The sequence below is a fragment of the Equus asinus genome, chromosome 9 (assembly GCF_041296235.1).
Source record: "Equus asinus isolate D_3611 breed Donkey chromosome 9, EquAss-T2T_v2, whole genome shotgun sequence".
Classification (NCBI taxonomy): domain Eukaryota; kingdom Metazoa; phylum Chordata; class Mammalia; order Perissodactyla; family Equidae; genus Equus; species Equus asinus.
The window spans coordinates 89,991,008-90,006,350 of record NC_091798.1 but is presented as its reverse complement, the minus strand read 5'-3'; the positions used below and the strand labels follow the sequence as shown (position 1 = coordinate 90,006,350).

General features: G+C 38.2%; 1 protein-coding gene across 2 annotated transcripts in view; it reads left to right on the top strand.

Moving 5' to 3' along the window:
* The window catches only part of SCAMP1 (secretory carrier membrane protein 1), an 82,916-nt gene that overhangs the window by 20,961 nt on the left and 46,612 nt on the right, over positions 1 to 15,343 (top strand). The window contains exon 2 of one of the 2 annotated variants that reach the window (XM_044777962.2): positions 3,211 to 3,288. In XM_044777962.2, the coding sequence (XP_044633897.1) occupies positions 3,211 to 3,288 (78 nt within the window). Of the gene's footprint in view, positions 1 to 3,040; positions 3,174 to 3,210; positions 3,289 to 15,343 lie in introns of those variants that run through there. The other variant, XM_070517888.1, reaches the window with a different exon arrangement.

Here is a 15,343-nt window from a genome sequence, read left to right as displayed (position 1 = left end):
TCAAAAGTAGAAATTAGAAAGGATAATTTCATTCTAGGTCTCTTTGGAACTAAGTTATACCTTAGGATTTTTGAAAAATATCTAATATAAACTTTAGGACCCTTGATAATTGGATATGCATATTTATAAAATGAGAGTTGGGACTTACTGGGCTCATTGAACTTCTCTAGCATTGAGAGAATGACATCAATGGCATGAATGTTGACTAAACTGGATCTGTCTTTCTGATCCTACATTTTGCCCCCCTCCTTTTTTCTTTTTGAATTAGTTTTCTTATATAATTATAAAAAACATTTTCAAGGTTCTAAAGGAAAAAGTAGAAAACAGTACATTCAGAGAAGTCTAGCTTCCAAGCCTATGCTCGCTTTTCTTTTTTTTGAGGAAGATTAGCCCTGAGCTAACATCCATGCCCATCCTCCTCCACTTTATACATGGGACGCCTACCACAGCATGGTGTGCCAAGTGATGCCATGTCTGCACCCGGGATCCGAACTGGTGAACCCCGGGCTGCCAAAGCGGAAGTGTGAACTTAACCGCTGCACCACCAGGCCGGCACCCTATGCTCACTTTTCATTGTTTGCTTTCTCTCCCTGTAGGTAATCATTTTTATTAGTTTTTGGTTTATTTTTCCTGTTTAAAAATAAACACATACATTTTTATCTTCCTTTGTGGATAAAAGGCAACATCTCATTTACACTATTCTGCACCTTATTTTTTCACTCCATGGCAGTGTATAGATCTCCTTATACCATTTTACAACTGCTAATATTCAGCTGCATAGCACTTTATCATGGAGATGTACCATAGTTTATTCAACCATCTTCTATTGACAGACATTTAGTTTGCTTCTAGCCTTTTGCTATTACAAATAGTACTTTGCCAGTATATCTTCAAAATAAATTCCTAGAAGTGAGATTGTGGGCAGAGTATAAATGCAGATGTAATTTTGCCAGCTATTGCCAACTTTCCCTGTATAGGGTTGTAACAGTTTCTGTTCCTGTTAGTAATGTATGAGAATCCTTGTTTTCTTACAGCTTTGTCAATAGGGTATGTCAGACTTTTGGGTTTTTGCTAATCTGATAGGTGAGAAATGATTACATCTGTGTAGTTTTAATTAGTGTTTCTCTAATGAGTGAGGTCAAACATTTTTAAACATTTTGAACTATCTTCATATTTATGCTCATTTTTTTTCTGGAGGTATTTCTTTGTTATTACTGCTGCTACTGTCTTGAAGAGTTACTCTTTGGATTTTTTCCCCCTAGGGGTGGTAGTAATCAGTCAAGAAACAGAGTATTGCCAGGCATGTATGATTTAGTAAAAAAGACTTATTTACCTATTTCTTGTATTGAAAGAAGTCACCATCTAATTTGGGAATAAAGACTTGCATGAATTCAGTGAAATAAATGCTAGAAGAGATACATACTAAACTCTGTGGGAGCACTGAGCCTGGATGGAGTGTCTTGGCTGGCAGGAAGGTATCAGGAAGATCACTGGTTAGCATATGAGGTAGTCTTTGGATTGAGTCTTTAGGGAAGAGGAGGAGATTGCTAGACTGACCCTGCCTGCAAGAATATTCCCACTAGAGGAAGCAATGCCAAGGAAGAATATGATGTCTGAGGACTCCCAGGTCCCCTGGTTTTGTGAGTGGTGGTGGGGCGGGCATTGAGACTGCAGCTGAACCTTCTGGATTTGCTAAGTCTCCACTTGTTGACCCTAAACCCGCTTCTAAATTAACTTAACCACAGCAATGCACCAACTAGAGAAATTTGATTAAAACATTTATTTCTATTTTTTAAAATTTCTCCTGAGGCACTCATCCCCTCTTGATAATCTTCCTGCTCCTCATATTTTTGAGTAAACTTGGGAGGGGAATCCTGGGAAGTAGAGTGAATGAAATCCCTCCCATTTTGTTGAGCAAGTCTAAAGCCTTTATTTTTTGTCTGTGCAGTTCTTTTAATTTATCCTTACCACTTTTTGCCAAGTTTGAGGCTCCTTCTGCAGTAGCTTGTTTCATTTGCTTAAGGGAGAAGGATCTGGCAAGGTGAGGTGGTTATGAGAGAGTTGTCGAGGCTGTTTCAAAGGTAGGGGATAGGCTAGGTGGTCAGAAGCCTTGTATCTCATTTTGAAGAATTTGGACTTCATAGTTAGTGGAGAGCTTCTGCACAATCTGAAATAGATGAGGGACAGGGAGGGGAGTTTGACAAGATGAGCTTTTCATTTTTGAGAGGTGACTTTGATGACTGTGTTGAGGCAGATGGGTTGGAGAAGGTACAGTATAGACCAGAGAGCAGTGGTCCCTAGACCAGACCAGCAGCGGCATCTCCTGGGTACTTGTTAGAGTCTCAGCACTGCCCGCTCCTCCCTGCCGCATCGGGAACTCTGGGGTGGGCTGCAGCACTCTGCCTTTTATTTGATTCTGATGCACACCATAGTTTGAAACTAGGGATAAGAAAGCCAGCGAGGCCACATTACAGTTTGCAAATACTTTCCATGTTGATTATGTAGTTGATTTTGTTGAGATGTTCATAATGTTTGTATTTTACATTCACAATCAAGAGAAATAGGATAAATATCTAGGATATTGTGGTTTAGTTATTTATATAAAAGCCTAATATTAAAAAATTTGAAAAGCTAGGATAGTGTGGTAATATACTTGGAAAAGGGGAGACAGTCCAGTATCATGTGGAAAAAGAAACTACAGTCAAGTGGAAATATTGGAGTAGAATAAAACAAGTAAGAGGTACTTAATCTTGAAGGCTCTAGATGTTGCCTGTACGCGACATTGATTTGTAGTGTGGTACTTAAATCTGTAGTAGGCAAAACCGATTGAAGATATAAAAAAGGGGAACATGAACTCTTTGTGGAGCCCAGAGGAAAGGATGGTGAGTTTACTCAAGATTTGCTGAGAATGCTCTTGTCCAGTCAGTTCCACGCAGCCGTTAAGAGGTAGTCCACTTTCATTCTTTCTATAATAACTAGCAGCTAATTTGAAACTAACCCAGTTTTCACTTGTTTTTCCTTGAGGGTGCAAAGGTTGTGGGTTTAAATTTCAACTTCGTTGGAATGGGACTGAGTAAATCTGATAATCTTATTTTCCTCTGTTAGCCTTGCTGGGTGACCAAAAATACAGATAAAGCAAATGCTTTGTAAATATAAAAATTGTATCTTAAAGGGTAAGTGATCTTTTTTCTCCTTCGAATTTTATTCCAGGACCCATCAGTTACACAAGTGACAAGAAATGTTCCACCAGGACTTGATGAATACAATCCATTCTCAGATTCCAGAACAGTAAGACTATTGTTTAATTGAACTACTTTTAAATGTTAAAATTGAAATTAAATAGGAATTCTATTTTAATTATGTTTTCTTTTTTAATTGATTGGTTAAACTTATGTAAAACAAGCTGGTAGTGTTTTATTTAGAACTTAGGTTATTTTTTTTCTTAAAACAGGAAGGAATATCAGTAGTAATTGAAAATTACCATGATGGTCCTAGTGAAATACTGCAAATTTTCTTTTGTGTTCTACAAATTAAATTGCTAATAATCCCTCTAATATGTAAATCTTACTACAGTATTTTAAGTAGGAGAGGGAAGTGTTTTTGGTATGCACATTGTCTTCATGGTAATGTGGGGTGATGGTTTCTTATGATGAGGGACCTATGTATGGAATTGTACCATGAATATTTGTATGATTGTCATTTGAATTAGGTTATTCTGAATAGTACCAGCCTTCTGTTCTGGTAGACTACCACCTCTGGAACTTTACTTGGCCTAGGAACATATTCTTGCCTTCAGAATTTAGCCTTGATTTATAAAATGTAGTGGTATGAAAAAAATCCTTGTGGAACAGGGGTTCGCTGCCCTGGATGCATATTAGAAGCACGTGGGCAGCTTTATGACACCATCCATTAGGGCTCTAATCTCTCACTTTTAGGGCAGTTTTGTGTTTTTTGGTTTTTTTTTTCATTTTAGCCCTTTTGATGATTTTTTTGTGAACCAGTTTTGAGAACTATTGAGGTAGGTCTGTTGAGAATTCTCCCCCAAAATTTCTATGGCAAATAATTTTATCTCCTGTATTTGAGTCTCTAGCTTAAATACCACATTCATGAGGGCCCTAATTTTAAACATTGTTGGCTCTTGAAATGTCCGTCATCCTTTTAAAGATATTGAAGTTCCTCAGCTGTATGTATACTTGAATTTACATATCAGTTTAATGATCCGTACTTGATCACCTCTTCCAGATGTTTGTTTTTCATAGTCTAGAAAATAATTCAAGAAGATTATCTAGATTTTCACTTGGAAATTTCTTCAAGATGTATTATATTAACCTTTTAGTTTTAGGAAGAGCTTTGTATAAAGTAAAAGCATTAATATAAGAATGAACTTTTAAATTTCACTTTGTTATTTCAAAGCCTTCATTTAACAGCCTTTGCTTATGTGTAGCAACCGCAACCCAGACTGAGATCACTAGAGTGTTCGTTGAGCAAGTAAAGTTCAGATTGAACCATGTGAGATGGCCGATACACTGACCGGTTTGTCATGTAAAAATGGCAGTTTCATATGGTTCACTGTTATAGTAAATTAGTGCTATGAATGTATGAGACTGCATTTTAGTAGTAGTTGAAAGCCAGAAAAAGAAGAGCTGATGTATTTTATTTCACTATATGTAGTTCTTCTAACATGATTTCTGAGGGGGCGGACATGGGAACAAAACTTTTTAAAGTTTGGTGGTAAAAAATAAAAGATTTTCATGCAGTTTTTTGAAAGATATTTTTACCTTTTTATAGGAGCGACTTTAGATTATTCTTAACAGGAGTAGTAATCTTCATCGAGTTGTCCACTTTGTTCTGTGTGCTTTACCTATGTTATCGTACTGAAGTCTTAAAACATTCAAAGTGATATTTTTTAATTTCCATTTTACTGATAAAAAATGTGAGACACAGGTCATCCAGCTAGTAGGAGGTAGAACTAATTTGCTAACTCGTCTGTTTTCTGTAAGCTTTTGCCTTTTCCATTTTGCTAGGGCTATCTTTAGAGAGATATGCCTGAGAAATAGAAGATATAGTCCCGGTCTGTGAAAAATAATTTCATGTAATTGGGATTTAAAAAAATTATACAAAGAAGATCTATCCAGGAAAAATAAAATGGAAAAATGTAAATCATGGTCCTAAGCGTTGAGACTTTACTAAGATAGATATTCCGAAAGAGACTCATCTTAGGTATGTAGCTAGGCAATAATGACAAGCCAGTTTACAATGAAACACTTCTCTCAGATTTGGTGAGCAGTGATAGTGTCAGAATCAGGAAAATTATTATAAGAGGCCTTACGCATTTCCACTGAACTTTTTACATGATGGAAAACACAGTTGAAATAATAAATTAAAAGTTCCTTTGTTTCCTATAGTTTCAGAAATTTGTCCCTTTTTTTTGGCTGTGACTATTTTCCAAAACAGACTAGATGTACTTGGATAATTGACTTAAACGAGATGTTAGAACTCAGCCCAAATACTATTTTAGTTTATTGGTGGTATTCATGCTTGTCTTAGAAAAATATTCGTGAAAATGAAACTTCTGGATTGTTGCATAAGGGTGTGGTGAGCTACTTGAGGTCAAGAGGAAGATCCTTCAGCAGAACGAGTGTATAACCTTGCCAAGATTTAGAAAGTTCATGTCTTGTTCCTTTTTTGTAAAATTAGGTTTTCTTTAATATTTTGTTTTCTGTTTGGAGGAAACTAAGATATTTAAGGAAGGCAACAATTAAATGTTTGAATAATTTACCTATTAATTCATTCTATATTATAAATTCAGAGAAAGGAGTTATCACAAGACACCTTACAGTGTAGATTAAGTCTGTTGGCAGTAAAATGGAAAGCTATTGAGCACTTGAAATGTGGCTAGTCTGAATTGAGATGTACTATAAAAATGCAGGATAGTCTTGAGTTATGAAAGAATTTGTTGTTTGAAGTCAAAATGCATTTTCCCACTTAAGTTATGTTGAGCATGGTGGGTAGGTTCCCTGACCTACCCTCTAAAATTTAATGGATAAATTACTAGAAGAATTGGCTCTTCCTTGAAAATTGGTATGTGTTTGTGGCAGTTGTTTTCCTTTTACGTGAGGTAACAGTTTAAAATGCCTCCTGCAGCTTGATTCTCACTAGTTTCAGCCGTTTGTGATGGGATTCAGGCTTCCGACAGGATTTCTTCTGCTGGGTGTTGAAGTGTAGGGATGGGGATGCCTATGTGTGTTTGGGAAGAATGGCACTGCTGATAGAAATCCTTAGTGACATTTCTAGGGCCTACTTTACTGTTGTATTTTTTTTTCTTTGGGGAGCGGCTGCCTGGTTCATTTTCTGTTCTGCTAGTTTTTGCCATATATGATTTTTGTCACATATAGTAGCAGGATCTGTACCTTTTGACAGAAGAACCAAGAGAAGAAAATTCCAAGCATTGGCATGCCCAAGTGGTCATTTCTAACCATGGGGACATAGATAATTGATTTATGTAAAGAACTGCCTCTAACTAAGATAATTCAGGACATGAAGTAGACTGAGATCATAAGCCCTGAATTCTAACATAGTCCCTGCTGCTAATTCGTTGGTAACTTCAGGCAAACCGCCTAACGTCTCTGGGTGTCTTTTTTTTTTTATGTGTAACAATAGAGGCAGAGAGGAAGACGTTGAGTTAAATAATTTATAATATCAATTTCTCTTTTGAAAATGGATAAAACTTTTAGCTCCAGGGACTGACTGGATATCATTGTGCTTAGTAGTTTACCTTTCTCTAATACTGCAAAGGCAGTTTCTGTACCATCAGACCTGTCTTTATTTTCTCTTGGTGTGCATGTCTTTTTTATCTTTTCCTTTTTCCTTTGCTTCTTACTGTCTTGTCTTTCTTGGAGCTCATTATCTGTCCTTTCCAGAACCAGTCTTCTTTGTTTCTAGTCTCACTTAATGATAACTGTTGCCTTCTATTCTCCTAGTGTCACTGGCTAGAAATACCTGAGTCCTCTTTGGCTCAAACAGCTTCTTTTCCTACATCTTATCAGTTACCACATCGTGTCTGTCACTTATGCCTCTAGGAGATATTACCTTTTTGTCTGTCCTTTTCATTCGTACTAAACTGTCCTAATTCAGATACTCATATGACATAATACAATGGCCTATCTACTTACCTGTCTCCAATTTCTCTTCTTTAAACCTTTTTTTTTCACTGCGACTAGAATTATTTTCCTAAAGCCGAGGTCAGCTTAGTCTCCTCTCCTTAGAGATGTGTACACTGATTATGCATTGCCTACTTGGTAGTGTGGCATGGGACCCTCCATGATTTGACTTCAGAATGTCTTTTGTTTTATTTTAACTTTTTTGTAAACTTATTTTTTAAGCAGTTTTAGTTTTACAGAAAAATTGAGCAGAAAGTTTAGAGTCCCCTTACACTTTCCCCCGTACTATCTTTTTAGTCTTATCCTCTAATGTGCCATTGGCTCCAGCTCAGGTCATCTAGTCACTAACCCCCAACCCAATTGAGACCACCTCCCCTGAGCCTTTTATCTGTCATTGAATGGAGTTGAGAGAGACTGGGCATGGTCATAATCCCTGGCTTCTCTAGGTTATGCTCATGTTCACTGGGGCAAGATGAACCTCTCATGCTAGATATATTCATTTTCTATTGCTGTGTAACAAATTACTACAAACTTAGTGGCTTGAAAAAACACACATTTATTATTTCACAGTTTCTGTGGGTCAGGAGTCCAGGCATAGCTTAACTGGGTCATTTACTCAGGGTTTCACAAGGCTGTGATCAAGGGGTTGTCTGGGCTGCATTCTTATCTGGAGGCTTGATTGGGAAAGAATCTGCTTCTGAGATTATTCAGGTTTTTGGCAGAATTAATGTCCTTGTGATTGGATGAGTGAGGGGTCCAGCTTTTTGCTGAATATCAGTTGGAGACTGCCCTCAGGTCGCAGGTGCCATCTGCAGTTCTTAGAGACTGCATAGTTCCTTGCGATGTAGGTTTCTCCACCATGGCCACTTCAAGTCTCAGCAAGTCTTTCACGCTAGTCTGCTGTCTCTAGTCTCCATTTCTTCATCCCATTTAAAAGGGTCAGAGTGGAGCCTCCAGAACACCTATCCCAACATGTGTCTGGCTTAAGTTTATCAGGACTAATGTCTTTATGCCCTTGATTCCTATTTGTGTCAATCTCTACAAGAAACTCTATAGACTCCCAGAATACGTCTCATCTCCTGGATTTTAATCCTCATGATGCTCTGCACACTCCTTGTTCTGTATCCTTCTATTTCCTTAATTCCTGAAACTTCCCATTGTGCTCTCTGGGAGTCACAGTTCATCTTCATCAAAATCCCCTCTATCCTTATTTTTTTCTCTGAATGTTTTTTCTTTTGCTCTGTGGAAACTGGCCTTTCTATGAGGACACTGCTTCCCCTGCAACTTTCTGAAAAATCAGCTGCTTTTTCTCTCACAGTTCTCAGACAACTGGGCATAAAGGTGAGGTAGATATCTTGTTTCTCATTGCTACTTCCAGACGTTCTTCCTCCTTCCTGTCTTAAAAATTCCCACCATTGAATCTCATGCCATCAGCTTATATTTGGGTACCACCATTCACTGTGGCTCCATTACTGAGTCCTGAATTTCTACCTCTTCTTTTTCTTTTTTTTATTCCTTAATTTTAGTGTTTGGTTCACCATTACTCTTTCTAACACTATTCCTAGCTTGAATTCTTAGTGGTAGTCTTTCCGACACTTACCCTCTCAGTGCCTTGACCTCATTTCTTCCATTGATTTTTGCCTTCCATGTTATCTCAAGTCACTCACGCCCATGGTCATATTGTAGACTCATTATAATCACTTACTCTTCCATAATCTTGATTTCATCTATCTTTTTAGTCACTCCTCTAGTTCCTCAATTTCAGTACATCTTTCAACTCTACCAGGACCTCTAATTTGTTGATCCTACTGATGAGGATTATTTTGGGCTAGTTACTTTTGAAAGCTGCAGACAGGAAAGAAACTCTGAAGGGTGGAATTTGCTTGCCCTTTGTTGAGAGACTTTTGCATTTGTGAAGGAAGTCTCCATCTGTGGGGGTGTCTCCCTCTGTGCACCAGGAGGAAGGGGGGATGACCTTATCTCTAGAAACTCACAATGGGGAACGCAAGGACTTAAGTCTGCATAATAATCTTGCTCTTGTTTGCTGTACTTGTCTGGTAACCTCATGTAACTGAACCCCCCCCCCCCCCCCGGTAACATCCTCTTTGTCTTTAACTGAAGATGATATGGTGGTGGCTTCAGCTGTTTACTTAATCCGATTTGATTCTTATCTAAAGTTATAGGACCACCCAATAACCAGGCCCCACCTGCACTGATACCATTTTAATGACTTTTTTTTTTTACATGTTCTTTCCTTTGTCTTGTAAAGTGATAACTCACATACCTGTACCTTAAATTTAGCCCTACCCTCAACCCATGTTTGCAGCTCTTCACTGCCCATGGATCCTGTCCCCATGCCTGCAGCTCTTTACTGCCCATGGGTCCTGTCCCCATGCTATTCCATACTATTCTCTGAATAAAAGAGCACTGCTGTCAGACCTTGAGAGTCCAAGAAATCTCTTTTGACTCCTCGACTCACCAAGCCCGCATCACTACTATGTGACTGTCCTTTATCCACCTCTTGTTCTCTCCTCTCGGCTTAAATTCCACATTCAGTCATTATGATCACTCCCTTGCATACACCTCAACTCCCTTGACTTCCCCTCACCCCCTTACTTTGGCCACAATCCTTTGGCTAAAACGCAAGTGCTGGTTAAATATAACTCTGTCTACTCTCTGTCCTTATCCTAGCAGCTAAATATGGCTGGAGAAACCATGCTGAAGGGTCTTACTTTCAATTGTAGTGACCAGTTCTAAATTGTACTGAATATTCTAGTCATTTAATTGTCCGCTCTCTTCTCTCCTTGTCTTTAAAGTTTCCTCCCCTGTCTTCACTCTCAGCTGATGACCTTGCTTATTTCACTGAGAAAATTGAAGCAATCACTAGAGAACATCCCCAGGCGCCCACTACCACATCCACCTACCTACCAGCTTTTATACCCATATACTCTGCTTTCCTGCCTGTTATTTATAGAATAACTGTCAGCTTCTGTCGAAAGCCATTCCCTTGATTTGTGCACTAGATTCCATCCACTCTCACCTGAAGAACTTTTCTAAATCACCCCCTCCTACACCATTAGTTTTTTTCACTTTCTACTGAATCATTCATATCATCATAAAAACATGTTGTGTTTTCTCCTCTTAGAAAAAGAATCATGAAAATTTATTCATTTATTTTAACAGCTTTATTGAGATATAATTAATATACCGTACACCCATTTAAAGTGTACAATTCACTGTTGTTATTGTAGTCACAGAGTTGCACAACCCTTACCAAATTCTAATTTTAGAATATTTTTGTCCCTCCCACCCACCTGTACCCTTTAGCAGTCACTTCACATTCCCTCTCTGTCTCCAGACCTAGGCAATTACTAATTTACTTTCTGTCTCTATATGATTGCCTGTTCTGGGCATTTCATGCAATATGTGGTCTTTTGTGACTCATTTCTTTCACGTAACATCATGTTTTCAAGGTTCAACTATGTTGTGGCATGTATCAGTACATCATTCTTTCTTAGTGATTTTTATACCACGTTTTATTTATGCGTTTATCAGTTGATGGGCATTTAGGTTGTTTCCAATTTTTGGCTGCTGTGAGCATTTATGTACTAGTGTCTTGTGCCAGTCCCAGCCTATCAGTAACCAATGTTGTCATTGGACTGGCCCTTGCGGTTCTTATTATGATTGCAAGATACCCTTCAGCAGTAACCTTCAGGAAACTTTGAAAAAATAAAGGTTTATTACTTACAAGACCTGGAAATTTTACAGCACAGCTGGGGCCCCACAGCAAGATTGCAGGTAGAGAGAGGGAGAGAGTGCACAAGGGCCTGGGGTTCTGCTTTTATTGGGGTCTAGGGTGGGGGCGGGCCTAGGGTTTTGCTGGCTCACTCTTTATTGGTGAATTTAAAACATAAGAATGGGAATTTAAAGCACCTCGGTAGAGGAAAAAAAATGAGCAGCCCAAATGGTCAGTTACTGAAATCAACTAAGATGTGTAAAACAAAGGAGCCTCAGTGAGGGGAGGCCACCTGGCTCTTTATCTAGTCATGTGGCTGGCAATACACCCTCTTTGAAATGGATGCCTCGGCAATCGAAACTTAAGTCAGGCACTGCATTACAAAAAAGAGAAAACCTAGCTGTCATGGCTTACAAGACAACTCATTTTTGTGTGGATGTATGTTTTCATTTCTCTTGGATGTATACCTAGGAGTGGAATTGCAGAGTTGTATGATAACTCTATTTTAATATTTTGAGGCGCTACCAGACTCTTTTCCAAAGCAGCTGCACCATTTTACATTCCCATCAGCAGTGTATAAGGGGTCCAGTTTCTCCACATCCTTGCCACTGTTTGTTATTTCTGACTTTTTGCTCATAGCCATCTTAGTAGATGTGAACTGATATCTCCTGGTGGTTTTGATTTGCATTTCCCTGATGGCCAGTGATGTTGAACATTTTTTCAAGTGCTTATTGGCCATTTGTATGTCTTCTTTGGAGAAATGTCCAGATCCTTTGTCCATTTTTAAATTGGGTTGTCTTTTTAATATTGAATTGTAAAAGTTTGCTATATATTCTGGCTACAAGTCCCTTACCAAACATGTGATTTGCTAATATTTTCTCCCATTCTGTGGGATGTCTTTTCACTTTCTTGATAGTTGTTCTTTGATACACAGAAGTTTTAAATTCTGATCTCAAATTTGTCTGTTTTTTCTTTGGTTGCTTATGTGTTTGGTGTCATATCTAAGAAACCTTTGCCTAATTCAAAGTCATAAAGAGTTACTCTTATGTTTTCTTCTAAGAGTTGTATAGTTTTATTGCTAACATTTAGGTTTGTGATCTGTGTTGAATTAATTTTTGTGTATGGTGTGGGATAACTGTCAAACTTCATTCATTTGTATGTGGATATCCACTTGTTACAGCACCATTTGTTGAAAAGACGATTCTTTCCCCTCAGATTATCTTGGCACTCTTGTTGAAAATCAATTGATAATAAATGTAAAGGTTTGTTTTTGGACTCAGTTCTATTCTGTGTTGATCTATATGTCTGTCCTTAGGCTAGTACCACACTGGCTTGATTACTATAACTCTGTAACAAAACTTTATCTTGACCTCATTTCTCCTTCCAGTCCATTTCTGGCATCCCTTTCCCTGAAAAACTTTCTCTGCTCCCGTTGCTGCAGGTATCCTCTAAAGAATTGTCTACTTGTTTTTTTTCTCATCCCCTCCTCCTAAAAGATACTTCAGTAAGGGTTTTGCTCCCAACACTCCACCAAAACGCACTTGTCAAGGTAGCCATTGACTTCCATATTGCTAAATCTGGTGGTAAATTTTCAGTCTTAACCGTACTCAATTTATCCTCAGCAGTGACACTTGATCACTATCTCATTCTTAGAACACTTTCTTCATTTGGCTTTCAGAGCACTTGAGTTTTGCATTCTTAGTTTTCTTTGCTAGTTTCTCTCCTACCTCTGCCCACTTCACCCCCAATATTGGAGTGTACCAGGAGTTAAAGCTTTGCTTCTTTTCTCTCTTTATGCTCATCAAATGGTGATTTCATCCAGTCTTACAGCTTTAAATGCCATCTACATGCTGATGACTCCCAGGTGTACATCTCCAGCACAGACCTCTGTTCTGAACACCAGGCTCATGTATTCAGCTGCCTGCTAGACATATCTACCTGGAGTCTTAGAAATTGCAAGTTAAAAACTGAAGTGAGTCCCCTGCCCTTGGCCTACTCATTTTCAGTCTTCTCATCTTTATCCTACTAGTTGCTTAGGGGAAACTTTGGCGGTATTTCACTCTTTCCATCTCCTTATATCTCACATCATTCTGTCAGGAAATCCTGTTGGTTCTCCCTTAAAAATACATCCAGAAGTGGCTTATCTCCATGGCCACCACTGTCATCCTTTGCCTGATTACTGCAGTGGTGGTTTCCTGACTACTCTCTCTCCTTCCACCTTTGCCCCATTTCAGTCTATCTTCAACTCGGTAGCCAGAGTGATGCCTTAAAAAAATATCTGTCATTTCAGTCTCCTGCTTAGAACTGTTCACTAACTTTTAATTTTCTTCAGAGTAAAAGAGCGAGCCCTTAATCTGTTCCCTAATACCCCTCTGTTCTTTATCTGCTCACACTCTTTCCCTCCTCTGTTCCTGTCCAGCATACTGGCCCTCCTCGTATGTGCCAGGCAGTCTCCTGACTTTGCACTGGCTGCTCTGTCTGCGTGAGGTGGTCTTCCTCCCAGATACCTGAAAGGATGACTTCTTCACTTCCATAAAGTCTCTGCTCAAATATTGGCTTTCCTAACCCCTTTAGTAAAATTATCCCCACTCAGCCTTTACTCACAACCACTTTACTCTGTTCTTTTTTTGGTTGTTCCATAAAATTTATTGCTTTCTAAGATACTCTAATATATTTGTTTATTATATGTATTGTTTATCTTCCATTGAGGGTAGGAATGGTTTACCTGTTTTGTTCGTTAATGTATCCCGTGTCTATAACTCTTTGTGGCACAGTGTAGTTGTCAGTAATTGTTTGCTGAATATGTGAATGAATATGTATGGCCACGCTTCTGTTCTTTATGTGCCTTTATGTGTTCTACTTGGATGTTTCCACCATTGTATATCCCTTCTTTCCTCCTTTCTGCTTCTCCTCCCCCAATTATTCTAATCTTTAAAAGCCTATTTTAAAATGGTTATCTATCCTGATAAAATTATTTCTGATTGTCCTGATTCTGATATTAGTATGTGTAATTTTCACCACCCTTAATAACAAGGGAATCTGTGTTAAGCATAGCCACAATTCTCATCTGCTCAGTCAGAGACTGATAAAGTCAATGAAAGCTGCAAAAAATTTTAGGTTTCTTTGTGCAGTCTCTCCATTAGGTGAAAGAATAGGACAGTGGTTTAGAGAAGCTGTAAACTGTTGTCTTAGAGGGGAATTCTCGAGTTTCAAGGTGTCTAGAAATCACCCTGGGGAGCTTACTAAAAATGTGAGCTTGTTAAAAATGCAAATCTCTTTTCCTCAACTCCTGAGTTTTTGAATCAGTATGTCCATGGTGGGGCCCAGATCTGCATTTTCAGTTAGCATCAGGGGTTTCTGATGCAGGAGGTCTAGGAACACATTAAGAAACATTGCTTTAGACCCTGAGCGTACTTAGGAACTTTATTGCTTCATAGATGGAAGAGAAAGAGCAGGAAAAAGGAAGAAGTATTCTTGAATAGGTGTTTAGAATATGGAAGACAACCAGGAAGGAGAACATACATTTTTTTATGCACGAGAAAGGCAACTCATGGACCTCCCATGCCTTGATTCAGTCATTTGTTTAATAATGAAACCCCTTTGGAATTTCTAGTGCAGAGAACTCACTCTATTATAGAAGAGTCCATCCACTATTGTATTACCATGGTTATTGTAATGTTCTTGATTCTACTGAGCCAATATATATCTTCCTATGATTTTTATCTATTGGTCCTAGTTGACTTCTCCAAAGCCACACAGAACAGGCAAATGTAGTAAGGTAATTCATATTATAATATAGAAGAATTGGAAACAACCTGTGTCCATTGATGGATGAATGGATAAAGAAAATGTGATATTTATACAATGGAATATTATTCGACCATGAAAAAGAAAGAAATATTGCCGTTTGTGATAACGTGGATGGACCTTGAGGGCATTATGGTAAGTGATATAAGTTAGACAGCGAAAGACAAATGTCTTATATGTGGAATCTAAAAAAAAAATTCCAAAACCCCAAAAACCTAGCTCACAGATACAGAGAACAGATTGGTGGTTACGAGAGGCAGGGGTATGGGGTGAGCCAAGTGAGTGAAGGGGGTCAGAAGGTACAAGCATCCAGTTGTAAAATAAGTAAGTCGTGAGGATGTAATGTACAGCATGGTGACTATAGTTAATAATACTGTACTGCATATTTGAAAGTTGCTGAGAGATCTTAAAAGTTCTCATCACAAGAAAACAATTTTTTTTAACTAGACTCATTTTGGTGATCATTTCACAATATATACAAATATTGAGTCATTATGTGGTACACCTGAAACTAATATAACATTATATGTCAGTTATACCTCAGTAAAAGAATAAATACATAAAAGAATTATAACCCCTTAACTTTCACAGAGATATTTTAAAATATAGTCTATTTCTAACTTGTAAAATTTCATCCACC